Source organism: Mirounga leonina, unplaced genomic scaffold, assembly GCF_011800145.1.
Source record: "Mirounga leonina isolate KUSES-001 unplaced genomic scaffold, KU_Mleo_1.0 Mir_171, whole genome shotgun sequence".
Taxonomy (NCBI): Eukaryota; Metazoa; Chordata; class Mammalia; order Carnivora; family Phocidae; genus Mirounga; species Mirounga leonina.
In genome coordinates this window covers 6,181,674-6,209,201 of record NW_023270436.1, presented here as the reverse complement: position 1 = coordinate 6,209,201, position 27,528 = coordinate 6,181,674, and the positions used below count along the sequence as shown (strand labels likewise).

At 51.8% G+C, this 27,528-nt stretch overlaps 1 protein-coding gene across 7 annotated transcripts in view; it reads right to left on the bottom strand.

Annotated features, from left to right (window-relative positions):
- Positions 1–1,146: 1,146 nt before the first annotated feature.
- The window catches only part of RILPL1 (Rab interacting lysosomal protein like 1), a 42,740-nt gene continuing 16,358 nt past the window's right edge, over positions 1,147–27,528 (bottom strand). Inside the window, exons 3-9 of one of the 7 annotated variants that reach the window (XM_035016845.1) lie at positions 21,943–22,061; positions 21,072–21,293; positions 13,032–13,204; positions 11,230–11,322; positions 5,663–5,750; positions 5,365–5,388; positions 2,685–2,749 (exon numbers count right to left, since the gene is read on the bottom strand). In XM_035016845.1, coding sequence (XP_034872736.1) covers positions 5,386–5,388; positions 5,663–5,750; positions 11,230–11,322; positions 13,032–13,204; positions 21,072–21,293; positions 21,943–22,061 — 698 coding nt within the window. In that variant the 3' untranslated portion in view covers positions 2,685–2,749; positions 5,365–5,385. Of the gene's footprint in view, positions 2,750–5,364; positions 5,389–5,662; positions 5,751–7,838; positions 8,106–11,229; positions 11,323–13,031; positions 13,205–15,495; positions 15,745–16,443; positions 17,628–21,071; positions 21,294–21,942; positions 22,062–27,528 lie in introns of those variants that run through there. The other 6 variants (XM_035016844.1, XM_035016842.1, XM_035016843.1 and 3 more) reach the window with 6 other exon arrangements.

The following is a 27,528-nucleotide window of genomic DNA, read 5'->3' as shown; positions in this document are numbered from 1 at the left end:
TATTCACGACTAGGTTTTTGCATTTGGAGTATGAATCTTGTTACATAGGGAACCTGCTCTATCTTAAAACTGTTAGCTGTTAGAACAGTTTTAGAAAAATAGACTCTTGGGGCACCTGGGTGGCTCGGTTGGTTAAGTGGCTGCTTTCGGCTCAGGTCATGATCCCAGAGTCCTGGGATCGAGCCCCACGTCGGGCTCCCTGCTCAGCGGGGAGCCTGGTTCTCCCTCTCCCTCTGCCTGCCTCTCTGCCTACTTGTGCTCTCTCTCTGTCAAATAAATAAATAAAATCTTTAAAAAATAGACTCTTTCCTTTGTAAACTTCCAGTGCAGAATTTTACCATCTCCCATGTCTCAAAAAACAGCCGCGCAGGAACACCCTTTTGATTTCACTCAGGTTTCACAAAGTGCTCCCTATTATGGCACCAAAAGTGTGTTATGGGCTAGAGTTGGTAGGTACTTCAGCTAAAAGAGCGCTCCACATCAAGGAAGCATGTGTGTCGAGACAGCATCAGAAGAAAGAAATCCAGTCATGGTATTTACCTTGTCCAAGCCAGCGGTTATCAACCCTGGGTACCAGAACATGGATGGATTACAAATATGCACACTCAGACCCAACCCTTGACATTCAGGCTTCATCTTGTATGGGCCTTGGGTAACCAAACAAAAAAAAATTGGTAGAGCCCCCACAGCAGGGACCTTAGCAGTAGCCACATGACAAAGGCATACACCCTATCACCTAGCAAGTAATTCTAGTTTATTCTGCAGACTGATGTATGTGTGCGAAAATGTGCAGTGCTGTTTTAGGCAGTAAAAGATTGGAAGGAAGCTCCCTGTCCATCACTGGGGCATGGACAAACATGAACAAATTATGCATCCACACGGTAGACCAGGGGTCCTTCGATCTTCGCACTATTACATCTGGAAGATTCTTTGTTGTGGGGCGCTGTCCTGAGCACTGTAGGATGATGAGCAGCATCCTTGGAGCCTACCCACTGGATGACATAGCAGTTGTAACAACCAAAACACCAAAAACATCTCCAGACATTGTCAAATGTCCCTGGGGGACACTGAGACCCACGTCTTATGTACTGATGTGGTCATCTCCAGGGTATTCTAAGAAAAGAAAAGTACAGAATAGCACATATATAGTATGCTGCCATTTATGTTTAAAAAAAAAGGAAAAAATACATTTTGTTACATAACTGCATGTATATTTATAAGCTCTTTCAAAAAAGACACTCAAGAAACTGGCAACACTGGTTACTCCTGGGGAAAGGGCAGCTAAAGTTGGCCAGAGGGAGGGGGGTTCCTTCATACACCTGCTTTTATACTCTCAGAATCAACTGATAATTCTCGTGGGCAGTCAGGTTTGAGAACCACTGTGCAAAAGCAACATTATCCTGTCTGGTCGTTACTTTCAGCAGTCTGGAAACAGAGTCCCCATCGACTCTAAACCAACCTGATGGTTTCTTAGCAATGTGTAGATAGTGGACCCGTCAGACGTACTTGAGTGTTGTTAGCAAATGCTACCTCTCTCAATCTGTCAGCATCCAGCCTGTGCCCTGGGTTCTCTGTGGGTAGAGAGACGGTGCTGTTTCGGCAAAACCCCAGCTCACCAGATGCAGGCTTCTGGCCCTCTGTCTGCCACCACAGCCCCATGAGTCAGCCCGACATGCGGTCCCCAAGCAATCTCTTCACCCATTGCCCTTGCACTGGCGAGCCTCCCGGCCTCCTCCCCAGTCCTGCATCCCCTAGGCTCCCCCACCCCATTCCAAATCCGCTCTGGTACACTTGTCTTAATAGGGGACTAAGTGTTTGATATATGGAAGGCTAAAAGGAAGAAAGAAGCCAAGGGGAAAAAATTACAAATGGGAAAGGTTGCAATGTCTTATCCTTAGCAACTCTGGTTCGTACTGCAGAACTCACAGCTGATTCCAAGGCACTCGCTCGCTACATGCTCCAGGCAGTATCAGTAACAAGATGCAAAATAGAACCACCGGCTCTTGCAAGTCATCTCCAGTTTCTGCGCTGGACTGTCGTCCATATTTTCTGTTGCTTCGCATCTAATCGGGGCCAGCTTGTCTGGTGACTTCGGAGGCCCCGCTTATCTAACGGATGCATCTTATATATTATGCTACCACCATGACAATTTCATGTATGATCTACTGAAAATCTACCACTTCCCTGCCTCCCACTTAAGTATGACAAATGTGTTAATAAAACCTCTACACACAGAATTTCATACAAAGCAAGTCAAACAGCAATTATAGTGGCATGTGATGTATTTGGCTTAAAGAAGCTTGTGTTACTGAAGTTAATGCAAAAGTCTGGCCTCTGCTCATGGTATTATTAAATATATATCCTAAGGGATCAGTCATCTATTATAAACGGTGATAGCCCTGGGTATAAATAAACATGTCTTTAGAGTTTGGCATCAGTTTTTCGGTGTGCTTTCCTCAAAGCAGACAGTCTGTTTTGAGGGATCAGTTCTGAGGGTGCATCTGAACCCAGAGGTGTGCAAGGTCGTGACACCTGGGGCTGCCAGGTTCCGCTGCAGGTGCTGGCGGGGGACAGTTCTGGTCCGAGGGCAGAGGGGGGCTGTGGTCACAGGTGCTGCAGGGCTTCCTGTCCTTGCTCCGTGTAACCGTCATCACGGTGGGAGTTGGCCCACTGGCCAAAGGACTCCTGGATGTGCACGTTCCTCTGCGTGTTGGCCAGACGCTTCTTGTCTCGGGAGAAGAAGCTAAACCTTTTTGGAAGAGAAAGAAAGAAATGAGAGCCGGTCCTTTGCTGTGCACTGTAGAGAGTTTCTGCCATGCCAGGACATACAGTAGCAAATGTGGAAGGAAGCACATCAATTCAAGGTGTGAAAGAAAAAGTGGGGGCGCGGGTCAGAGTTATTTGAGAAAGCAGCAGGGGATTCTGCATGTCACTGTCACTGAACCTGGGAGGTGACACAGTGTGAACGGGGCATGCACATAGGTGATGTGTGATGCATCTCCTCTCTTAGGCACTGCTGACGGTCTCTTCCCATTACCAGTGGAAATAAAAAATGACTAGAAACATACATCTGGAGTTTCCTTACCCTAATGATGCAGAGAAGGTAATAACTGAAAGCCACATAGAGTTTAAGATGATTCTGACATAAAGAAATGAATGTTTTTAATTTGTTATGTAACGTGAATCAGGAAAGTACATATGCAGCACATCAAAGCCCAGATTTTGTGGATATGACTGCTAGAGAGGAGCCGAAAGTAGGTATTTTAGAAAAATGAGACAACTGAAAAATAAGTAATAGTACACATGGTTCTGTCATTGGATAAACACTGTGAATATTGTATGCGAATGAAATTGGGGAAAACACCAATTTACAGTGTCAAAAACTGAATTACGGGCAAAAGCCTTTAGAAGTTAGCACTGTAGGGGCGCCTGGGTGGCTCAGTTGGTTAAGCATCTGCCTTCGGCTCAGGTCATGATCTCAGGGTCCTGGGATTGAGCCCCGCATAGGGCTCCCTGCTCCGCGGGAAGCCTGCTTCTCCCTCTCCCACCCCCCCGCTTGTGTTCCCTCTCTCGCTGTGTGTCTCTCTCTGTCAAATAAATAAATAAAATCTTTAAAAAAAAAAAAAAAGTTAGCACTGTAACTTGCTACATGGCAGCAGCTAATGTAGACAAAGAGGGCTTTTTAAAACAGCTGTGATTACTGGGGCACCTGAGTGGCTCAGGTCATGATCTCAGGATCATGAGATCGCGCCCTGTGTCGGGCTCTGCTGGGCATAGAGCCTGCTTAAGATTCTGTCTCTCCCTCTCCTTCTGCCCGCCCGCCCCCACACTCTCTTTCTAAAAAAAAAATTAAAAAAACAAAACCAAAACCAAAAACAGCTGCGACAACTGATCATTGATCAAAGTGAACCATCTGAAGCCTCAGAGATGAAGGAAGAAATCACAAACTGAGGGTTCTAGAGGGGAGGGGGGTGGCGGGATGGGTTAGCCCGGTGATGGGTATTAAAGAGGGCAGGTATTGAATGGAGCACTGGGTGTTATACGCAAACAATGAATCATGGAACACTGCATCAAAAACTAATGATGTAATGTATGGTGTTTAACATACATAATAAAATAAAAGATGAAGAAATCACAGGCAAGCTTATAAACTGGCCCATTAAAAAAAAAAATTTTTTTTTTAATTTTACTTTAAGTAGGCTCCACACCCAATGTGGGGCTTGAACTCACAAGCCTGAGATTAAGAGTCACATGCTCGGACTCCCTCTCCCTCTCTCTCTCTCTCTCTCTCAAAAAATAAAAAATTAGGGGTGCCTGGCTGGCTCAGTCCATAGAGCATGTGACTTTTTTTTTTTAAGAGAGAGAGAGCATGTGCAAGGGTGGAGGAGCAGAGGGAGAGAATCTCTCAAGACCCTGAGATCATGACCTGAGCCGAAATCAAGAGTTAGACGCTTAACTGACTGAGCCACCCAGGCACCCCAAAACTGGCCCAGTTGAAACAAGGTCTGCTTTGGCCCCACCTCCACAAAGACCAAGACCTTGGCCAGTAAACCTGACGTGGCCCACCCTGAATTTCCCCCAAAAACCTTTCCAGAATTGCCCACTGTCCTTTGATACTCCTACTTTCTAATGAGATTCATTCTACTCTCACCGAGTTCTGCTACTTTTGAATTTTGGTTTCTGAACTTGGTAAGAGAGATAATAGCTATGTTATGTTTCTCAGGGGGGCAGGAAGGAATAGGAATGCACTGCTGAGAAACTGAAGCTTCAGATCAACTATTTTTAGTTCTGTCTGTTCACCCAGTAGCCCTTTTTTTTTTTTTTTAAGTGCTGTGGCCTATGGAGTTCAGTTGTAATCACATCTGGGTGCAAATGATTTTACTATTCTGTGGTCACTGGCCCCTACGATCACCTCCTACCAGGAATAAAGTGGTCTTTCATCGAAAGCTGGGGCAAGCCGAGTGTATGTGGAGAAATTCCGGCTAAAGTTTCTTTTCTCTACAACAGATATGTGCACTGACAAATGAAGGCGCAATGTTCACACTGGGTTATTTGTGAGCTCTTTCCATGGTGTAATGAGGGCAATTAGCTGGCCAAAAATACAGCAGCAACACATCACTGTTACATTTCACCTCTACCTGACTCACACAGGAAAGCCATGTGCCACTCCCTGTCCAAGGGGACACAGAGAGAAACAAAGCATTGGTCCCCTCCTCTGCTCTTCCTTTTTAAAAAGACGACCAAATGGCTTTCTGGCGATGGCTTGGCAAAACAAAGCAGTTTAGAAAGCTGGGGCATGAAGGTCGAAGACACAGCGTTAGTGTCACTCGGGGGTGGGGGTCACCGTGGGCACTGACTACTGACCCGTCACTTAAAGGACCTTCTTTACTGGATCATGGACAAGGTGGTTTTTAGAATGGAAACAGAAAAAAGACAAAAAGAATTATCGGTGACAGAGCCGAGAATGCCATGGCTTCACTCGTGCATGTCAAGACTCACGAGGGCACGTTTGAAATCACACTCGACACCACTTCCAACGGGAACACGCAGGTGATGGCCATGCAGCTAAAGTGGCCAAGGAAGGCGGGCCAGCCTCAGCAGAGCCGAAGCACACATTCCGGGGGCACAGCTCAAAACGGACCCACAAAAACCCAGTGCCTACAAGGGAAACAAGTCTTCGGACGGGCTGCAGTGTGGGGTCATCTATTATCAGTCCAGCTGCTACCATGGGCATTATGGCTGTAAAGATCCTGGTTAGAGAAGTACAGATAGACACAGAGAAGATAAAAACAGGGAGGCATGAAAAATAAACACACACACAGGCCAGCTGAAGGGTTTGCTTACGGCAGATGTCATGGGTGGAACTGTGTCCCCCTCCCCAGAACTCACGGTCAAGTCCTAACCCCCAGCAGCTCAGAAAGCGACTCTTTGGAGAAAGCATCCTTGTAGAGGTAACACGTTAAGATAAAGTTATCCTGGAGAAGAGTGGATCTTTTTAAAAGGGGGAAATCTGGACACAGATGCTCCCACAGGAGGACCGCAAGGTGAAGATGAAGGCCGGGGTCCAGGCGATGCTTCTGCGGATCCGCAAAGATCCGCAGCAAAAAGATCACCAGCAAACCACTGAAGCTAAAGAGGCATGAAACGTTCTCTCTCACAGCCCTCACAAGGAACCGCCCCTGCCGACACCTGGGTCTGAGGCTCCTCGCCTCCAGAGGCCTGAGACAAAGCGTTTGGGCTGTGGAAGGCTCCCCGCTTGTGATACTTGACTGCGGAGGCCCTCGGGGCTGAAAAGCAGGCCTGGGGTTGGGAAGGAAGGAGTCAAACCTGCCGTGGGTTAGTGGCGACAGCCTCGGGTCGTCTCCCCCGACTACCACACACTGCAGGCTCCACGCCCCAAAGAAGGCAGCCAGGGGGCATCCAGGGGAGAAGATGAGGTGGCCCGGGTAGTCCGGGCAGGAGAACTGAGGCAGAGAGCCTGCGTAAGTCAGAGCTGACAGTGAATACTCATCAGTCTCTTGTCTTGGCAAGGAGAATGAAGAAGACTCCAGTCAAGCCACCAGAGCTGATTTTGAACTACGATTTCTTTTTTTTTTTAAATGCTGGCTGGGAAGAGAGAGGAAGGACTGTCTCAGATGAGGCTGGGGATTATCTGTGTTTGGATTTACCTCCGATACACTTCATGGAGTAGCTGGGAGTTGGCATCTTGGCAGAACCCACATGGGTATCTTCTCGTGGTGATGAGAAAAGCGGATACCTTTTGTCAGACAAATGGGCCCCATCCCCCGAGGACAGGCTCTCAGGGGCTCCAGCCACACGGTTTTGCACCGGCCTCTACCAGAGCCCCTCTCGGCCTAGCAGGAACCCCCAAAGACACAGTCATCGTGCAGGGTGGCCCCAGACCCAGGGTGACATGTTTGCCTGCCTTCACTTGGGGTCCCACCAGGGGTCAGACCAGTGCCCAGGGGCCTTGGGACGCCTGGAGGGTTCTGGCTGACTAGCCATATGTGTCGCTGGACGCACGGCCCCCTTCCTTCCTATTCCAGGTGCCTCCCTGCAGGAACCACCTCCTCTAGAAGGACAGCCCCTTCCTTGAAAAAAGGCTGGCTTGTTTCGGTCGAACATTTATGTCCTGGACATGGTGTAGCTGGCTTTACCGACTTCCTCCCCACTGACGATTTCTAGAAGACTCAATCCAAATGAAGTTGCAACAGTGGCGTTTCAGGCGGTGCAACGGGCGGGGCTGTGAAGAAGCTATTTCTGGGCTGAAGCGAGGAGGGCGGTGGGTAGGAGGACAGGGACAGAATGCACTGTTGCCATGACTGCCTGATGCTTCGGGGCCGCCTACTCCGAAGGCCACCCTTGCCGGCATGGGTGACCAGCTGTTCTGCTCCATCGCTTCCGTGGCTGTCCCCGTGTCCCCACTGCCTGCTCCCCCACCCCACCCCGGCTCAGCCCTCCGCCCCGGCTCCGCAGAAAGTGTGTAAGTCTGTAGGGACCAAGAGATGCAGACCACACAAAGGGGGGCGCTGGTGCCTGGTGGCCACCGGGGACAACACTGGAGCCACTCCGTGCTCCCTCGTGACCTTCCCAGGCGGTGCCAACCTGGACTCTCCGGCCAGCAGCTGCTCAGTCACAAGCTATTCTTGGACCGTCTTCTGTTTTGACCAGAAGCAGGGGTTTCTGGTTCCCTTCACCAGTTCAGCCCAGAAACGTAGACGCTGACGTCCCTGGCTTGCGGTGCAATTGAGAGATAAGGGAACTGGGCAGTCCGCCCGCAGCTAGTGACTTGGCACAGGGTGAGGAAATGGGCGGGGGGGGGGGGGGGGGATGCAGAAGGCATGGGTTCAAATCCCAACTTTGACCCTTCCCAGTGGTCTGCTCTAAAGGAAGTCAATGGGCTTCTCCGGGCCCGTGACGCATCTGAGAAATGGGGCTAATCATCCCAGCTCTGAGTTTCTGACAGGGTGGACGATACCTTACTTCAGGTGGTGTGAGCCGATGAATAAAGCCCCTTCAAACCTCAGTGGGAGTTATTGCTCACTTGCCAGTGGATGGAGGAAACCAGGCAAGGGCGTGAAGCTGAGCTGGAAAGCAGCCATGACCTGTATTGGAAAGGCCATGTGACTAATATGCCTCAAAAGCAAGGGCGAAGGGACAAATGGACCCTAAGGGGTGCCAGAGGTGGGAGGGATGGAAAGGGAGGTAGGCATGGAACAACCGTCTTGAGAACCGCCATTCCCTGCCCCAGCCCCCAGGGAAGATAGGTCCCTGCCCCTGGCTCTGGGCTCTGGGTTCGCACTGCTGCAGCTCCCAGTCAGCAGCCGAGCTGGACAAAGGCACCAGTGTCCTGCCTGGGCTGGTCAAAAGCCTTTTGTGCCAGCCTGATCATCCAGTCATCTGCTAGAAGGCCGGGGTGGCCACGGGACTGGCCACCTGCACCCTCTGGATGGGGTTTTCTGATCTCTCTCCCTCTCTGTTTCTCTCTCTCTGGCTCTCCAGTTCCAGCTGTTCCTACTGCCAGGCTCAGAGCCCTAGGTCTTGCTGAGCAGAAAGAGGCCACACTAAATGGGAGAAGGGCCGAGCATCCTTTGTGGAACAATCTGGAAAAGAGGATTTGACACCACAAGCTCCTTAAGGTGTGGGTAGAAGAACCAGTGGGAAGAAGAAGATTGCTAGCTAATTCTGATTACTTTCCTCTGGATTTTACCCAGTTGGGGATTTGCAAAAGCCAACTCTTAATTGCCTTTCTGTGAGGAAAGGGGGCCGGAGCAGAAAACTACAAAATCAGTACAGCCCGGCTTTGGAAGGCAGGCTTAGAAATGCGTATGTCTTAGAATTACAGTGCTGGAGGCGTCCTGCATGCGGCACACGTGGAGATGCTAAAAAGGCCTGATTTTTAAAGACCTGCCAATGAACAGCTCAAGGAAGCACAGCGATGGTCTCTTGGTCCTGCCCCTCCTCAGCCCAGGGGCGGACTATGAGGGCCCATGAACTTTTTCTCCGCTCCCCCAGCTTTTCACCCAAAGTGATAGCTGTTGAAACACAAAATTGATTATGCTCATCCTTACCTGTGCGTGGGGCCAGCAGGTGGTTCAGAGTTTAAGCAAGGTCAATCCCATTTCTTAGCACTGGATGAGAAACCCTACCCAAAGGCGAGTTTCCCTGGGTACCGAGTACATCATACATTGAGACCGAAGGGCTTCCCCCTCCCCCATGATTAGGCTACAGTGGACACCCATACCTTCTGTCTGCCTAGCCCTCTGATCTGCATGGGGCCCATCCTTCCCCTAATTTCAGTCCATCTGAACCAGACCGAGTTAGAGCTATCCTAGCCCCAGGCATGAGGAGGAGACCCTGACCTGGCCGATGGATGCACTGCTCTGTGGTTGGCATAGAGGCCATGTGACCCGGTCTGAGCCAATGAGACTCGATTCCATGACTGCTGTGGAAAATTCTCTTCCCACTGGAGTTTCAGACCAAAGAAAGTAGAAGCCTGAGCTGATGTCTGCCATGTTGCCACCCTGAGGGACAGCGTGTCCAAGAATACAGCCCACATAAGGAAAACCAAGCCAGAGGTGGAGGAAATGAAGCAGAGCCCTGATGACAAGGCCTGGATCCAGCTGAGCCTGAAGCCAGCCTGGCCTGGGAATTCTGGGTTCCTTAGCCAACAGTTTTCTTTTCTTTTTTTTTTTTTTAGCCAACAGTTTTCTTAAGTTACTCTGAGCTGATTTTCAGTTGCCAATGTTAGATTACTAATATGTAGCCAAATGGTGTTAGGATTCAGAGGAAGCTTTTCTGGTTCCAAGCTTCACTCCTAATAAAGTGCCGACCTCTAACCAGAACTGGGGACCCCACGCAGAGATGCAGGACCAAGCAAATAAGCAATGTGAAGCTGGCAAGAAAGGCTGGGGAAGGGGCCATGTGCTCCCGTGCACACTCTACAGGACCGCCAGCCCCTCCCAAGAGGAGAGGCTCGGGCAGTCACAGGGCTGCACACATTCTGTATTGCCCTTCCCGTCCACCATCGCTGAGCATCAAGTCACTTCACGGGGTCAGAGCTAGCCAAGAATTTCCCAATGTAACTGGTTTTTAAAGGTTGAAGCACCCAAGTAACACCCCAATTGCTCTCCCCACATGCTCCCGGTGGCTTTCCAACCCACGCCGCCTGCTTTCACAAGGCTTCTGCCAGAGTTTGGGAGAAAGAGAGGAGGCCTCTTCTGTAATAAGTCGTGGGTACAGATGGAAGGCCAGGAGCCAGAAGACCCTCTTGGGGGAGATAACAGGCTACAAGACAATGGTGTGAGTGTGCGTACCCGGCAGATAGTCTGAAATGTGGGCTCTGGGGCCAGGCTGCCTAGGTTTGAACCCTGGCTCTGCCTCTTAATAGCTGAATGTCCTTAGGCAGCTGCCTCAGTTTCCTTAGCTATAACATGGGAATGACAGTGCCTCTACCTCACAGGGGTATGGTGGGGACTCGATGAGCTCCTCTCTCTGCAGGAACGGTACCTGGCAGACCATAGCCAACCAGACCAGAGCTTTTCACCCTTTATCTGAAGGGCTGCAAGGCTCAACAAACCTGAAACTGTATGCACAGCTGTATGTGTGGTTTCTCTCCTCCCCCAAGGAGAGGGTCTACAAACTCTCTGAATCTCAAAGGGGTCTTTGAGAACCGCTCAAGTAGCTTTAAGTCTGGTTGAACGCAAGGCTGAGTTCTTTCGTTCTTGTGTGTTCCCCATAGCAAACATGGCCTGACTCTGCATGGATTATGTAGGAATAAATACTTTCTTACGGGAGGGTGGGGGAGTCGTCACAGAAATGCACAGATGGGGTGACCAGGGGCCATTCCAGGCCTTTGCAAGCTGGGGTTGCAGGCCCTTCGGATGCATGAATCTCCCCCGCCAGCCTTATTTGCTGCCCAGAGACACACCCCACCTGACACACTCAAGCCCTGAACCTCAGCCACAGGCCCCACCCCCTTTCCATCCTCTCAGCCTTACCCAAACCTCTCTGCCTGGGAACCCCCCTGGAGGAACTCAGCATTCAGGTGCAGAGATGAGCTCCAAGTCGAGGGCCAGGCCCCACGTGCTCCGGGGTTAAGCCTGTCTCAGCAGGAGGTGGTTAGTGACAAGCCTGGCCCCGGAGCAGGTGCCCAGAAGCGAGAGGCTGTGTGCACCACCAGGTGGGCTGTGCGCGAGCAGCCCTACACTCTAGAAGCAGGTCACTTACAGTCGCTTGATCCCAGACTCCGGCTGGGGGGACATTCTCGGGTGGACGACCGGTGGAGGTTGGGGTATTCGATTTTCCTCTTCTATTTCTTCACTGGAGAGAGTTGAGAGGCATGAGATAAGAGAGTCAAAAATTCTGTGAGAGCTGGAATATTCCAGAAGGGTATTTGTCTAATGGTCTGGGAGGGCTTATACTGGGAATAGGGGGACCTAGGAAGATGGCAGAAGTGGCCTGTACCCCAACAGTCTCTTTGCCTGGGGGGTCTGGCCTCTTAGCAATAGGCATGGCCAGCAAAGAGAAGGGGTCAACCCTGGAGGCAGTGGATGTGGGTGCCTGTGGTCCCTTTGGCCCAGTTGGTCAAATGTGAAGAATTTTAAGAAAGGAACCCCCATCTCAAAAAGGCAATTTTCAGTTTCCTTTGAAGAATCTAGCCACACAGAACTACTTCCTGTCTCCTGTCCTTGACAAATGCTGTCTCCATACCTTTGTGTTTCTTCCATCTGGAATATGGCACCCACCCCTCAACATCTCCCATACCTGAACAGTACCCTATCCTTTAGGGAAAGCCCAGTTCAAATGCCACCCCCTCCATGAAGCCTTCTTGATTTCCACCCCATCCCTGAGAAGTGATCTCTCCCTTTGAACAGCCAGTGCACACAGTATCAGTAAAACTTTCTTATGTGCCAGGCATACAGTGGGTTTTCAATAAAAATACGTGGTACTATATCTTCTGTGCATCTCTTATTTTCCCTACTGGATCAGGGGCCACATCTGGTGCATCTGTCCTTCTGGCTTTCCATTCAAGAAGTATTTGTTGTGCACCTACTCTGTGCTAAGCTCCATTCTAAACTTGGAAACTTAGCCATGAACAAGACAAATATGCTTTCTCGTCTCATGTTGTCATAGTCTGTTATGGAAACAGACAATAGAACAAGCACATTAATGAACAGGATTAAAGTAAGATGGTGAAGGTCCATGAAAAAAGTAAAACCGAGCAAAGTGACAGTGACTGGAACAGGGCACTCCTTTGGATGAGTGGTAACGGGGAAGGAAAACTCTCTGAGGAGGTGACCCCTGACCTGAATCCTGAATGACCAGGAGTCAACCATGAGAAGAGCCCAGAGGAACGTTTCCCCAGCTGCAGGACCAGCATACGCAAAGGTCCTGAGGTAGAAACAAGTGTGGACTGTTTTAAGAAACCAGTAGAGGGATAGTGTGTATGAAGCTGAACAAGTATGTGGCAAGCACGCCCGAGGAACTGGACTCACTGAAATGTGAACAGCCGCAGGGCTAGTGGCCTACCATATCAGACAGGGCAGCTCTAGTAAGTGCAAGGAGTTCACTGGCCGTGGGCTGAATGAACAAATACTTCTCTAATCTACAATTCTAAAATCCAAAAAGCTCTAAAAATGAAAATTCACTTTTTGGTCATTCATTTGGTGGCAGAACGTGAAATGAGCTCTCATGAGCCTGCTTATCATGGTTATTGATCGCATGTAGTACGAACATTCACATCTTTTGCTGTGAAAATATTAACGTGTTTGATGCTGGGGAGCTGTCCCACATCCTGGGGGCGGATGTTATCTATACACCATCTGTGGACTATTCCTTTCTAACAGCTGCAAAGTTCTGAATCATAAAACGCACCTGGGCCTAAGAGTTTCAGAAAGGGCTTGTGAGGCGTGTGTGTAAGTCCTTCCGGCCCGACAGGGTCCCCGGAACGGAGACAGGTGCAATCCCTGTCTTCCCAAGACCTACAACCCCAGAAAGCAGCCAGCCTGGGGGCTCCCGGGGACGCTCACCTCTTGTAGTACGTCAGCTCCTCCTGCAACAGAAACACTTTGGACTTGAGTTCGTTCCTCTCGTGTAGTACATCCCGCAGCTCCTGCAGCGTGAACCGGGGGCGGTTGGGGTCCTTGAGATCCATGGCCACCTTCTCCGCCTCCGAGGCACACTCCTCCCCGCCCGGCTCCGTCTGGAGGAGGCAGAGATGCTGCTAATGAATTCCTGGCGGCCACCGGCAGCGCCCACTCCACATCCTGCCAGAGCCCAAATTTCCCACCCTCCCGGGGCCTCTGCAGCTTGCCGGGGGCGCTATTTTAAGAACTCGCGGGCGGCCTGTGCTCACGTTTGTGCAGTCGGCGTCCCTTTGGAGACGAACGCCAGCGGCCACCTGTTCATTGTTCGCCTTCTCACTAGCTAGACCTGGGGTCCTGGTGCCTCCCCACCTGACTCAGGGTCTTCTTACAAATAACATGAAAGGGAGTCCAAGGAGAAGAAAACAGCATGGCTCAAATGCTGCCACCCTCATCAATCTGCTTTCCTTTTCCCACATTCTCGCCTCATATTCTTACTAAGACCATTGCTAATTTAGCCAGAGTTGTTAGAATTAGAGCTCATGCACAATTTTCTCTGCCTTTTTCTTTTCTTTTTTTTTTTTAAAGATTTTATTTATTTATTTGAGAGAGAGAATGAGAAAGAGCACATGAGAGGGGGGAGGGGCAGAGGGAGAAGCCGACTCCCCGCTGAGCAGGGAGCCCGATGCAGGACTCGATCCCAGGACCCTGGGATCGTGACCTGAGCCGAAGGCAGTCGCTTAACCAACTGAGCCACCCAGGCGCCCCTCTCTTCCTTTTTCATCTGGCATTAAGTCACATATGTTTTCCCATGTGTTACTGGCCTTCTGGTCAAGCCCTCTCCTCCCCCAAGGCTAAGGGCATCTGTGCTCTGGAGGTCAGTGGGAGCCAGGGGAGGGGAGGGGACAGGTAGGAGCATAGCAGGTGTGAGATGCAGGGCATTTCTCTTCCATGCAGGTCACTCAGATGGATCCTACCATGCTAAATCACCTGCCCCAGGCCAGACCCAAACCCTGTCCTCCCTCTTTCTCACAGCAAGAAGGTTTTTTTTCCCCCCCAAAAAAACCCAAACTGTGGTAATAATATACACTTAACATAAAATTGACATTTTAAAATATACAATTCAGTGGCGTTTAGTACATTCACAACGTTGTGCGATCACCACCTCTGTCTAGTTCTGGAACATTTTCATCTCCCCCAAAGGAAACTCCATACCTATTAACAGTCATTCCCTAATCCCTCCCACCCCCAGCCCCTGGTGACCACCATCTGCGTTCTGTCTCTATGGATTTGCCTTTTCTGGACATTTCGAATAAATGGAATCGTACAGTATGTTTCCTCTTGTGCCTGGCTTCTTTCAGTTAACATGTTTTCAAGGTTCATCCATGCTGTAGGGAGTCAGGGCTCTTATTTCTTTTCATGGCTGAATACTATTCCCATGTATGGATATGCCACGTTTTATGTATCCTTTATCCACTGATAGGCATTTGGGCAGTTTCCACCTTTTGGCTGGTGTGAATAGTGCTACCACGAACATCTGTGCACAAGGATTTGTCTGAACACCTGCTCCCAGTTCTTCCGGGTGGGTACCTAGGGGTGGAGCTGCTGGGTCACATGGTGACTCTGTGTGTGGCTCTTTGAGGAACGGCCGAACTGTCTTCCACAGCGGCTGCCCCACTTTTCACTCAGCAGCGGAGGAGGGTTCCACCTTCGCCACATCCTTGCTAACTCTTGTGTTTTTTTCCCCCATTTATTTATTTATTTATTTATTCATGAAAGTCAGAGAGAGAGAGAGAGGCAGAGGCAGAGGGAGAAGCAGGCTCCCCGCCGAGCAGGGAGCCCGATGCGGGACTCGATCCCAGGACCCCGGGATCATGACCCGAGCCGAAGGCAGACGCTTAACCGTCTGAGCCACCCAGGCGCCCCTCCCCCATTTTTTGAAAGCAAGGAAGTTTTGGCAAGCTGCCCCCAGGTCAGCTGGCCAGATCCGCAGGTGGCCCATACTCTCCCGGCGTTCCTGACACCCTTGAACCGCCAGTATCCCATCATCCACTGGAAGGAGTGGACACAAGTTCAGGACAACAGTGGTGAAGCTCTGGAACAGGGGAATATGGGATTGAAATAGAGACCCCCCCCCCCCAAACCCCCACAGCAGCACAGGGAGAAAGGCACTCCGACCCAGATGGTGACACAAGGCCAGGACGTTGAAGGACCCAGGAAGGCAGAGCCGAGATGCCTGTGTCCTGGGAGTCAGGACGGGCTGTTCTGGGAAAGGACACTTGAAAGGAGACACCACGCACCAGGGCAGATCAGGTGACAGAAGAGTCGCCCAGCAGGGGAGGCACGTGGCTACAGCAGAAAATGGACACCTGACAGATGGGCAGTGGAGTGGGGCTCCCACCCAAGAAGTAGGGGAGGAAATGTTGGACGATATAACGTCCCAAGAAGGTACTCGAGGCACCTGCTGATGCCACACCTTCAGGGGGGGCTGTGTCCTCAGGGTTCGTCTTCGGCGTCCACCTCCTACAGAGCCGCATAGCCGGACGGGGTCCTCTACCCAAGGCCGTGCAGAGCAAGTAGCTGGTATTCAGCAGCACTCACTAGCACTGGATCCCTTCTCTTCCCCCGCCCGGGTTAGCCACAGAGCATCCCTGAAGGCCTGTAATGAATATTCAATGAATACATGGCTGTCTCAGTAAACACTGGATGTCTCGATAAACATTCAACATTCATCGAGCATCAACTCTGTGCCTGCTGGGCACTGAGCTGATGAGATGAATCCGGTGGGAGTGGAAGGAAGAGACACACAGAGGAAAACTTACAGGGTCAGATGATAAGAGAGGAGCAAGGACATCAAACTCTAACTGGGAAGGATCATGGAAGACGTTACTGCAGATGTGGTCTCTGTGCATGGGATCTTGACGAATGTGTAGGAGTTCACCAGGAAGTTTGGGCCCAGCCCGGCCCCCACACACATTTTGTTTGGCCTTCACTGTGTTCTAGAACTTTTTTTTTTTAATTTTTTAAAAAATTTATTTATTCATGAGAGTCAGAGAGAGAGAGAGAGAGAGGGGCAGAGGCAGAGGGAGAAGCAGGCTTCCCGCTGAGCAGGGAGCCCGATGTAGGGCTCGATCCCAGGACCCTGGGATCATGACCTGAGGCGAAGGCAGACGCTTAACCATCTGAGCCACCCAGGCGCCCCTCTAGAACTTTTTGGAATTAGTTTCCAACAGTTTTATATTGGGGGATTTCACACTAAAGTTTGGGTCTTGGGCTTCCTTTTGGAAAGAATACTGGAAGATTGGGTCACACTAGGTCCACATGGTAACACTGGGCTGGTCCTACGTGGCAGCTATTGCCTTCTATGTGTTCTTTCCAGCCTGCTCAGCCCCTACCCCTTTTTCCTTCCATGCCTGGGCCCCATAGGCACTGGCAGCCCAGGCTGTGGACCCAAACCTCAGGCTCACACACTTCCTCCGGACACAGCCGGTTTCTGCTTACCCCCATGGGTTGTGAGCACCCAAGACATCGAAGGGCTTCCTCAGGCCTGAGGTCTTTTTCTCTGGAGGAGGGATGGCTCTTCAATCAGGGTAGCAACCCGATGCCCTAGAGCTTGGGGGATTCCCAGACAGGTTTGCAAAAAAAGCCCCGACTTCCAGGACCATTGCCTGGGAGTTGCAGCTTTGCTGGAAGCCAGCAGGCACTAATACAGCGCCCTTGGATGGGCCTGTCCTGGGAGAGAGACTGAAAAGGCTCTTTCCAATATGGAAATCAGGCCCATCGGCAGTGGGTCTTCTAGGCTTACTCCACGAGGGACCACGGAGGTGCCTGGGGTTATCGAGGATTGTCCGCTGGTCCCCGGAGGCACTTTGGGCACAGAGGGAGATGCCCTGAGGCCCCAGGCACTCCCCAGGGAGGCCCAGGAGACCCCGCTGACAAGCAGCAGGACCAGAGTGGCCAAAATGGAAGCAATATCCTCCACCAGAGACCCGCGTCCTTAGGCCTGGCCTCTTGGACCCACTCCCCCCACGTGGGCACATCAAGGCCACAATGCTCCGGCAGCCCCTTGAACATACTTCTGAACAGCCCCTGGCCCAGCAAGGGGGAGTGACTGTGCCCTGGTCACCCCCAGTAACTTCTAGGCCCACCATGCATACATTCAACCAGAAAACCTGGCTTCACACGCCAACCATTAGGCCCCATCTGCTTTCCCCGTGCACTTAAACAACAAACACACACTTACGAAGACATCAGAATTTGTAAGGCACAGACGTCAAGTAGGTAACTATTAACGTCAGTTTTCTTACTGGTTTTATATGAAGTCTTTAGACAGGGAGCCCACCAAATCATTTTCTTAGGAGTTTCTATGTCTACCTGTGAAAGGCAGGAAGCTTCCATGTGAAAACATGAGGAGCTGGATGAGTGAGAAAACACTGAGCGAAGAAGCTGGTCAGGACCACATGTCCCACGACTCCGTTTCCCTGAAATGTCTGCAGCAGGCAAATCCGTAGAGACAGAAAATAGCTTCGTGGCGGCCAGGGGCTGCAAGGGGCAGAGATGGGGAGTGGCTACTTGTGGGTATGGCGTTTCTTTTTACGGTGATGGAAACGTTCTAGATAGTGGTGTTGGTTGTACGAGAGAGTAAATATACTAAAACCCGTCGCATTGTATACTTTCAATAGTTGAATTATATCTCAATAACTATGTTACAAAAATATACCAGGAGCTTTGTTTACTGGCGATCACAGTGAAATGACAGTGACATAGCTCAGAAAGGACTGCATGAATCAAGGGGGAGAACTGGAGTAATCTAGGCATTGATGAGAACGGACTCCTCCCCAGCTCTGGATCCCTCCATAGCTCCCGTCTCCTCTTACCAATCTCGTGCCAGGACTAGCCCACCACCCCAGCCGCACCTGCTCATTCTCCAGTCTGGCTCACGTTCTTTCTCCTGTCTGGGGTGGCCTACCCCCACATTCCACCCCAGACATCCTACCCATCCCGTAAGACCCATCTCAATGCCTTGAACACCTGCCCTGCCCTCGCTTCCCACTGAGAATTCATTGTGCCCTCCTCCAATCCCACGGCCCTTGATCCCAGCCACACTATTTGATCTACTGAACCAAGTCAAGCTCATTCCCCTCACTTATCAGACAGGAAGCTGAGCACCAAAATGATGCATGAGCCCCAGGTCACACAGCTGCAGGTGGAAAGCCACCATGGCCTGCGGCTTCCCTGTTTGAGTGACAAGCACCTTGAACTCCACCCAGCTCTGAGGGCGGGAGTCAAACCCAGCAAAGGCGCCCTGAGGTTGGGAACAGACTCTGCAAAGCAGCTCAGTGGGTTAATTGTAACTGCTACCTGACTTTACTCCTCCATTTCTGTGCCCCCCCGCCCTCCTCTTTCCAGCAAGAGAAACTGAAACAGACAGGCAGGCGGGCCAAGGAGGTATGACATGTCCCTGTCCTTGTTGCTAAGTAGAGTGTTGTGGCTGGGGTAGTGTCCTCAGGACCTGGGTTTCAACCGAGCCCCTACTGCCCAGGAGCAGACAGGCCTGCGTTCTCATGGGGCACAAGAGGTTGGAAGGGGTACACCAGGGGAGGAGAGGAGTAACTGTGCCAAGCTGCCTAGCGGCTGTTTTTGGCAGCTGCCTCATCCCCTGCATCCCACTGCCATAGATTTGGGTCAGCCCTTGACTTTCTTGCCTGGATTATTGCAAAGGGCTCCCAACAGCCATGTTCTGCCATCAGCAACCTCCTTGTTCAAACTGTCCTCCATAAACTCAGAGCCGATCCCATTACTCCCCTGCCGAAGCCTGTGGAGGGATCCACATTCCGCATGGCCCAGAGCTGCGTGTGTGGCATTCCGGGCACTGTAGGCAACAGCTGCGTCTCTGCCTGCCCTGCATCTGTTTCCGTACTTCTCGGGGCTGAGTCCTTGCAGCTGTCCTCTGGAGAAACTCCCCTAGCCCCACTCTCAGCACACGAGGCATGGATGGGCACCACGAGGGGTAGCCATATGACTCAGGAATGGACACCATGCATATTCTAGACCTCAGGCCACCGTGACTGGTTCAGTGATGGGCTGAGGAGAGGGTTTCCTGAGACTTGCTGGGAATTTGGGAAAGAGGCAACTTCTTTTCACTGGGGTTGCAAAGCTGATAAGAGTACCAAGGGCCACGATATGGCATAGCCTACCTGAGAACACCAACACAGAGGAAAGCAAAGCTGAGACATCTGATAGCATCATTTGGGCACCTGGAACCAGCTATACCTGAAGCCATTCTTAACTCAAAAGTTTTTAGCTATACAACCAAAAATTCTTTTTTTAAATCCTTAAACCCATTTTAATTTAGGCTTCTGTCATTTTTGGCCAAAAACTAGCCCTAACCTCTCCCTTTTAAGACTTCGTTCCCTTACCTCCCTAACTGTATCCCAGGTTCCTGTCCTTCAGAGAACCTAGAAGTGTCTGGCCTGAAAGATTCCTACTGACTGTGCTGGCACTTGGACCAACCTGATGGTGAGCTCATCTGTCTTACCTCCCCGACCTGTAACCAGGAAACTAGCACAGTGCCTGCAAACTGGAAACAGTCAATAAATATTTGCTGGAAGAAAGAGTAAGCCCCGACCTCTTCCCTAAGAGTCCACTATGCTTTTCTGAAGCAGCATATCCATCATCTTCATCTACCTCTCAAAATCTTAGCATTGTGAACACTGACATCCAGCTGAAGGGACAGCTCTTCCATGAAACTGCACACCACCCCCATCAGGATTAACTGTTCTACTTCTGCGTTGCTGGCACCCACCCCTGGGGGGCACATCTTTGGGGGAGACACCTCTGGCACCCCATGTCGCAGCCCTGGGCCCATGTGGATTTTCGCTACAGCTGTGGTGTAGTCCCACCCATGCGGATGGGGCCCCGCCTCAAGCACACACTGCATGTTTTCCCACTCATGCCCTGAGATCTGCTCTGTAAGTTCCACCCAGGAATATCAGGGAGATAACACCCCCGGGGGCTACCCTCAGCTACTGGGGGCAGGTGCAGGCAGATAAATTTATGTTCCAAGCCTTTCTCCTCCAGAAAGACGGTTCTGGGACATGATCTATGTGCTTCTCAGAGGTCCCAGCAGGACTGAGCTCCCACCGCAGCCCCAATAACACACACTCAAATTCACTTTTCCTTCTCCCCTGTCTCACGCCTCTGATCTCCTGCCCATTTTCCTTTTCTCAAGCTCTGCTTCAAGGGAACCCAGACGAAGACAATCTCTTACCACTAAGACAGTCCCCTCCCACCTTAAGTGTGATGCCACTTGGAGGTGCCCAAGTCTGTCTCCTACACTGGGTTGTAAGCTCTTTGAAGCTCCACAGTACTCAGCACAGTGCTCTCAGGTAGAAGACCAAACTCCACTCTGTGGCCTACCTGGCCCGCAGGACTGACCCCTACCTATCTCTCTGACCTCACTCAGACCTTCTTCCTCCTCCTCCCCCTGCATACCAGCCACCCTCGCCTTCTTACCCTTTCTCGATTCCATTGCAATTTCTCCTGCCACAGGGCCTTTGCATGTGCCACCCCCCTGCCTGGAACTCACTCTCCATTCACTTGTTTCCTCTCATTCTTTTAGTCACTTCCTTCGAAAAGTTCTGACTCCTCCAGATGATTGTGGCAGCTGACACTTTAAATGAACTAACTCATTTAGTTCTCATAATAATCTGGCGCTAAGTACTATTATTATTCCCATTTTAGACTCGAAGAAACTGAGCCACAGAAAGGCTAAATAACTTATCCAAGGTCATGGAGGTAGTAACAGGCTAGACTGAACTGAAGCAGACCAGCTCTAGCATCCACAGTTAGCTACACACCATAGCTCCTCCCAGGTTCCTCCCATTTCCCTCAAGCGTAATGGGGAAAGCAAGGCAGCCTTGCCCACCTCAAGCCAGCTCACAGACCTACCTTCCCATCTGCTTCAGTGGCTGGCTTCCCACTTACCTCGGGCTCCTCCCCTCCATTCTGGCTGAGTTCGCCCTGCAGCCTCTCTCGCAGCTTCCCGAGCTCTGCCCGTAGGCTGCCCATCTCCTGTTCCTTGGTTTGCAGATCTGCCTCTAGTTCTACCTTCTGTTCAATCAGGGCCTTCCCCTGGGCCTCCACCACTGTGACACGGTGCCGGAGGTCATGGTTGATCTTCATCAACCGGGTCTGCTGTTGTTGCAGCTGGAGAAAGAGGAAGGCCATTTATGGGGCTGCCACATACAGTAGCTCATGTTGTGTACTACACAAGGGCAAATCCTCTACAGGCGTGCCATCATATTGAAGACATCCTCACTCGTTTGAAGTTTGTTCATATTCTTACAACTGTTGATGCCAGAGATGGGCAATTTGTATATTTACTATGATAATTTTATGACAGATGGAAGGTAAGTGTTTTGTCAGTATATCATGATGATTTCCCAACAGATGGAAGTAACATGCCTTAAGAAAGGGGTATCTTTCTAATTCAGGTGGAGACACCGTATGGGTTCCTGGAGCAGCCTGAACCATGCTGGCCTGCTCATAGAGGGGCACGAAGAGGGTGGGCTGGAGGAAGCCTCAGGGTCAGAACAAAGCCAGGCTGGGCCTCGGCAGCTCCCGAGGGCGTGGGAGCAGCAGGTCACCAGGCAGTGCCACGTTCCCTCCTGCTGTTACAATGCGGACCCGGCTGAGGGTCCTCCCCACAGCTGCGGCCTCAGGCAGGACCCCCGCCCCACAGAGCCCCCAGCATGAGCCCAAGGGAGAAAAGGGGAACCGCCTGCGGGGAGGATCCAGTCTCCCGTTGTATCGGCTGGCCGGGAGGGTGGACATGGGGTAAGGGCTCGTCACTTACAGCCTCCACATCCTCATTCTTCAGACCGAGCTCCCTGTCCTTGGCACGGATCTCGTCGCGTTGCTTGTCCACCACCTCCTTCAGCTTCTTCATCACTTGCCGCTCACGCTCTGACATGCCTGGGGTGGGGCGAGCGAGACCAGCAGGTGAGCCTCCCCCTCCGCCTCCCTGGCTTAACCCACCTGCAGCTTCCTACGGAGATGCCGAGATGCTGCTGGCCCCGAGCCTTCTCCGTGCCCCGTTCCCCGGAGCCAGCGCCTGCTTCCTGTCCCTGGGTCCCTCCGAGCTCATCCCCACCTCAGGACGCCGGGCTGGCATGTTCCTCTCTTCCAACGTCTGGACTGGCTCCCCTCGTTGTTCAGGCCTCAGCTCAACCGTCCCCTCCCCACAGAGGCCCTTCCTTCCCTGCCCCCCTCAACGACCCTCCCACCCCGTCTACTACCTTCACCTCACTTGTTACAACTACCGTCTCACAGGTCTTATCATCTAACAAAAGATGATTCAGAGCAGAGGTTCTGAGCGCACACACCGGGCTCTCCCATTTATGGTCTGCGTGGCTTCAGACCAGCCTCTCTGTGCCTCAGTTTCCATATCTACAAGATGGGAATAACAGAACCCTACCCCATACGGCTGCTGTGAGGATTGATTGAGTGAATACACAGGAAGCATATGGAAGATGATGCCTGGCACAGAGCCAAGGAGTGGTGTCTGTTACTTGCTTGTTCATCCTCTGTCCCTCCTGCCCCCGGCCCCCAAGTATACTGTCGGCCCCAGGAGGCAGGGCCTTGACTGACCTACTCACTGTGTACTGCCTTGGCTAGCACAGTGCCTGGCACACGGTAGGTGCTTGCTAAGCGGGCCCGGCACACGGTAGGTGCTTGCTCAGTGGTCTGGTGAGTTAGTGAACTGTGCTAGTTTTACATGTGGCTGATATAGCAAATGACCAACCAAATCTGATAGCTTAACACATCAGAAATTTTTTTTCTCATAGTTCTGGAAGCCAGAAGTTTAAAATCAGTCCAAAGTCAAGATGTTGCCAGAGCTGTGCTCCCTCTGGAGGTTTTAGGGGAGAATGAGTCCTTTCCTCTTCCAGCTTCTGGTGGCTGCTAGTGTTCCTTGGCTTGTGGCCTCATCACTCCAGTCCTTGCCTCCGTGGTCCCATGGCCTCCTCCTCTTCTGTCTGTCAGACCTCTCTGTGCCCCCCTCTTATAAAGACACCTTGATTGCATTTAGGACCCGAAAAATTCAGGATAACCTCCCCATCTCAAGATCTTAAATGAAATCACATCTGTAAAGATTTTACCGTATAAGGCAACATCCACAGGTTTCAGGGATTAGGGCCTGATATTATGGGGGACCATTATTCGGCCCCCTCCAGGCACTGGGGCAGACAGCTAATCCTTGCTTCCCAGGAGCAGTGGTGGTCAGGCTCAACCACAGGCTAACCTGGTTCTCCTGTGTTCGGGGGGCACGTGGCTGATGGACCAGGTGTCTGAGAAGAGTAGTTTCTTCTGTGTGTGACCCCTCTACCGTTCTCCCGACATGACTCCCTCGTCCAAGTTGCTCCATCCCATCTGAATCTCTCCTCTCCCCTGTCCTAGATATTCCCAAGCAGGTGGTCACCACCAAGAACAAGCATTTGTGTGTCCAGAACGGTGTGTGATGCTGCCGGGCCACAAACCCAGATAAGACGTGGGTCCCTGCCCTTGAAGAGTCCGAGATTTTATGTGACAGGCACAAACGCGGATGTCCCAGAGGGCGGCCATGCTGCCCCAACCGTCTGTATGTTAGGGTTCCCACATGGGAGACGCTCCAGGCTGATGGAACGGGGACCGACTCCCCCCCCAGACATGCACATTCCCAGAGCGCAACTCACTCCCGCTAAGCCCATGAAGGACAAACTGCTTTACATCCCTGACCCTATTTTATTTTATTTATTTATTTATTTTTTTTTAAGATTTTACTATTTATTTGACAGAGAGAGACACAGCGAGAGAGGGAACACAAGCAGGGGGAGTGGGAGAGGGAGAAGCAGGCCTCCCGCGGAGCAGGGAGCCCGATGTGGGGCTCGATCCCAGGACCCTGGGATCAGGACCTGAGCCGAAGGCAGACGCTTAACGACTGAGCCACCCAGGCGCCCCTCCCTGACTCTATTTTAGTGTCGTTTCCAGCCACTGGGAATGGGTATTATTACTGTTGGTTTTTTGTGTTTTTTTTAAAGATTTTATTTATTTATTTGAGAGAGAGACTGAGAGAGCGAGCACATGAGAGGGGGGAGGGTCAGGAGGGTCAGAGGGGGAAGCAGACTCCCCGCCGAGCAGGGAGCCCGACGCAGGACTCGATCCCGGGACTCCAGGATCATGACCTGAGTCGAAGGCAGTCGCTTAACCAACTGAGCCACCCAGGCGCCCCTATTACTGTTGGTTTTTAACATCTGTCCCATCTTACAGAACCAGAAAACTGAGGCCCAGAGACAGACTCGTTCAAAGACATACAGCCAAGTGCTGGCAGAGCCAGGACTCCAACCCTGGTTTTCAGACTCTTACGTCCCATGTCCTTTCCCTGATGCCACACTGCCTTCCCACTGCAGGACAAGACTCAGAGGCTCTGCTAAGGTCACTAGAAAGTGTCACCATGGGGCAGACTCTAGTCCATACTTTCTCTGACGGGCCCACCTGCTTGGAGCGCCCTCACATCTTTTTGCACATATGTGCATGCACACATGCACACGCATACACACACACATGCAGTGTTCATGGAGCGTCTGCTGTGTACTTGGCACTGACCTAGAATCACTGGGATCGTGATGGTCAATAAATGAAACACATTTTTGCTCTGACTGACTCACAGACATCAGACAGAGATGGTGTCGTTACAGACCGAGATAAGTGACAGGGCAGATGTAACAGGGCCTGTAGAACATCTCGAGGGGACCCACTGGAGAGGGGACCCACTGGAGACGGTGGGAGCAGAAAGCCCTCTCACAAGAGCCATTTACACTGAGACCTGAAGGACCAGAGGGTGGGCAGGTGACGAGGATAAGCATTGCAGGCGAGCACCAGCAGGTGCAGAGACCCTGGGGGAAGACACTGCGAGTCTGGAGAGCTGAAGCACAATACTGGTGGCCAAAGCTAGTAGCCAAAGCACAGCGGGCCAGGGGCGGCGGGAGCTTGAGCCGCAAGCAAGCCTAGACCACGTGGGACCTCAATGGCCAGGAAGGAGGTTGGATTTTCGCCTAAAGAGGCAATAAGAGCCTCAGGATTCTGTAGGGCCTGCAGGAAGCAGAAGGAGGGAGACCAGGGAGACCAGGGAGGGGGAGCCAGAGAAGAAAGGTTGCCGGAGGGCAGGTGTGCAGGATGCAAATGAGACAGGCCAGAGGGAAAGGAATTATAACAAAGACGCTGATGGCCAAGTGACCCGGGAGGCTCCAGAGAGTAAGAGAAAGATGAGCTGGAACGTCTAGGTTCTGGTTCCGACACAACATGTAACTACTGGCTTTTTTTTTTTTTTTTTTTTTTTTAGATTTTATTTATTTATTTGAGAGAGCATGAGAAGGGAGACAGTCAGAGGGTGAAGCAGACTCCCCGCTGAGCAGGGAGCCCGATGTGGGACTCGATCCCAGGACTCCAGGATCACGACCTGAGCCGAAGGCAGTCACTTAACCAACTGAACCACCCAGGCGCCCCTAACTACTGGCTTTTAAAGCAACATTAACCTCTCTGAGACTTCACGTGTTCATCTGCACGTTTTCTACCTTCCTACCTCTCCAACAAGGCTGTGCATACAAAGTGCAGGAGGAAATCACACAAGCCGGTGAAACAGAATCCTTTCCTACGGGCGGGCCTGGGACCGAGACCAGCACTCAGCCTCCTCCTTGACCTGCCGGGGCGTCCTAAGTGATGCGGCTGAGAGGCGCAGAGGTGCCAGGCCGGGCTGGGGTGGGGAGGGGAAGCAGGGATGGAAAGAAGGGGCAGGCATCCCGACAGAATGGCTAGAACGGAAAGTCCTGAGTGCTGAGTGCTGGGGAGCAGGTGGGGCCGCGGGAGCGCGCGTGCATCGCTGCTCGGAGCGGCTTCGGGACGTGGGCGTTACCGACCACGGCTGATGCACATGCCGTAGGCACCAGCAGCCGCCTCCCGGGTATGCGCCCGACAGGTGCAGGGCGGCTCCATAAACGGCTGCACAGCCAGACACTAGGAGGCTAATCGAGGCTGAGACACGCTGGTGAGTGAAGAAGGAAAGTGACAATGTCTACGGCACAAGACGCGTACAAAAACGTGCACGGGAGCTTTAGGCGGAACAGCCCCAGCCTGGAAACAACTGAAATGCCCATTAATAGAAGACAGAGAGAAAGCGGTGTACTAGCGTGCAGAGGACTACAACACAGCAGGAAGGACAAGCCACGAGCTCCGCGTGGAGCTCACAAAGTCGGTGACTTCTCAGGCTCTCCTCCTCCTTCAGCGCGGCGTCAGCCTAGAAGCTGCAGGCCGCCCCCCGCCGTACCCCTGGTGGGGTGTCACAAGGCCATCTGGAGGTCCTGGGCATGGGCGCGTGCCCCTAACATCCCTCAGCCACTGCTGCAAGGCAGGGCCTGGGCTCTGCCGGCGGGACAAGAGGACACCCTGGAACTTGACCTGAGCCGAAGGCAGTCTCCCGGAAAGGCGTTCCTCAGACACATGTGCATGTGCACGCGTGTATACACGTATGTGTGCATGCATGCTGGGGCTGAAGTCAGGTGGCAGCAGAATCTGAAAAAGCCACGAACACGTTGCTGTTTGCTCTCTGAGCACCTGTCCTGCTACAGGCTCTGGGCCAGGGCGTCAAGGGCTGAGCTCATTTAATCCTTGGTGGTGGCAAGTTGTGGGGACAGATTCCGCTCCTGGAGAAACTGGGTGGGAAGAACGGTGTGGGGGATGGGGGAGTGTGGGTCCGGAGAAAAGAAACCTGGATCCGTAACCCAGCTAGCTCGTTCACCTTGGGGGCGCCCGGGCTTTAACCCGAGGCTGGAGAACAAAGTGGTCAAGAGCTTGGGGTCTGAAGCCAGATTTCCTGGACTCATTCCCTGCTTTGCCATTTATCTTCCGTTGACCTTGGGCCCATTTTCTCCCTTGCAAGGTGGGATCATGGGCAGCCCCGACCTGAGGCCGGGGGGGGGGGCTCTTGTGAGGTTAGAGGGGTTAATCTATGTAAAGTGCTCACAACAGGCCTCAGTGTTAGCTGCCATTTTATCCACAAAATGGAAATGTTAGTCCTCCTTGTTCCAAAGGTTGCTGCTCAGATAAAGTCCAAGAGTCATTACAAAAGTGCCTGGAGAACTTAAAAGAAGGTGGTATGTTTTTAACAGACCCACAGACCTTGTTAAAAGCTGGAAGAGGGCTGAGGAAATGTAGCCACCTGGCAATTTAGGATTCCTGGATCTAGATTTAAAGGTGCATTTGAGCAAGTGCAGGAAGAAACAAGTCCAAGGTTGGTCACAGGAGCAAAGAAATGGTTAAACACACAAGGACCTTCCTTCCACACCACGGATAACCGGCCAAAAGGCTGAGATACAACGGTTAAGTCAAAAAGGCAAGCGACAAAGTCACA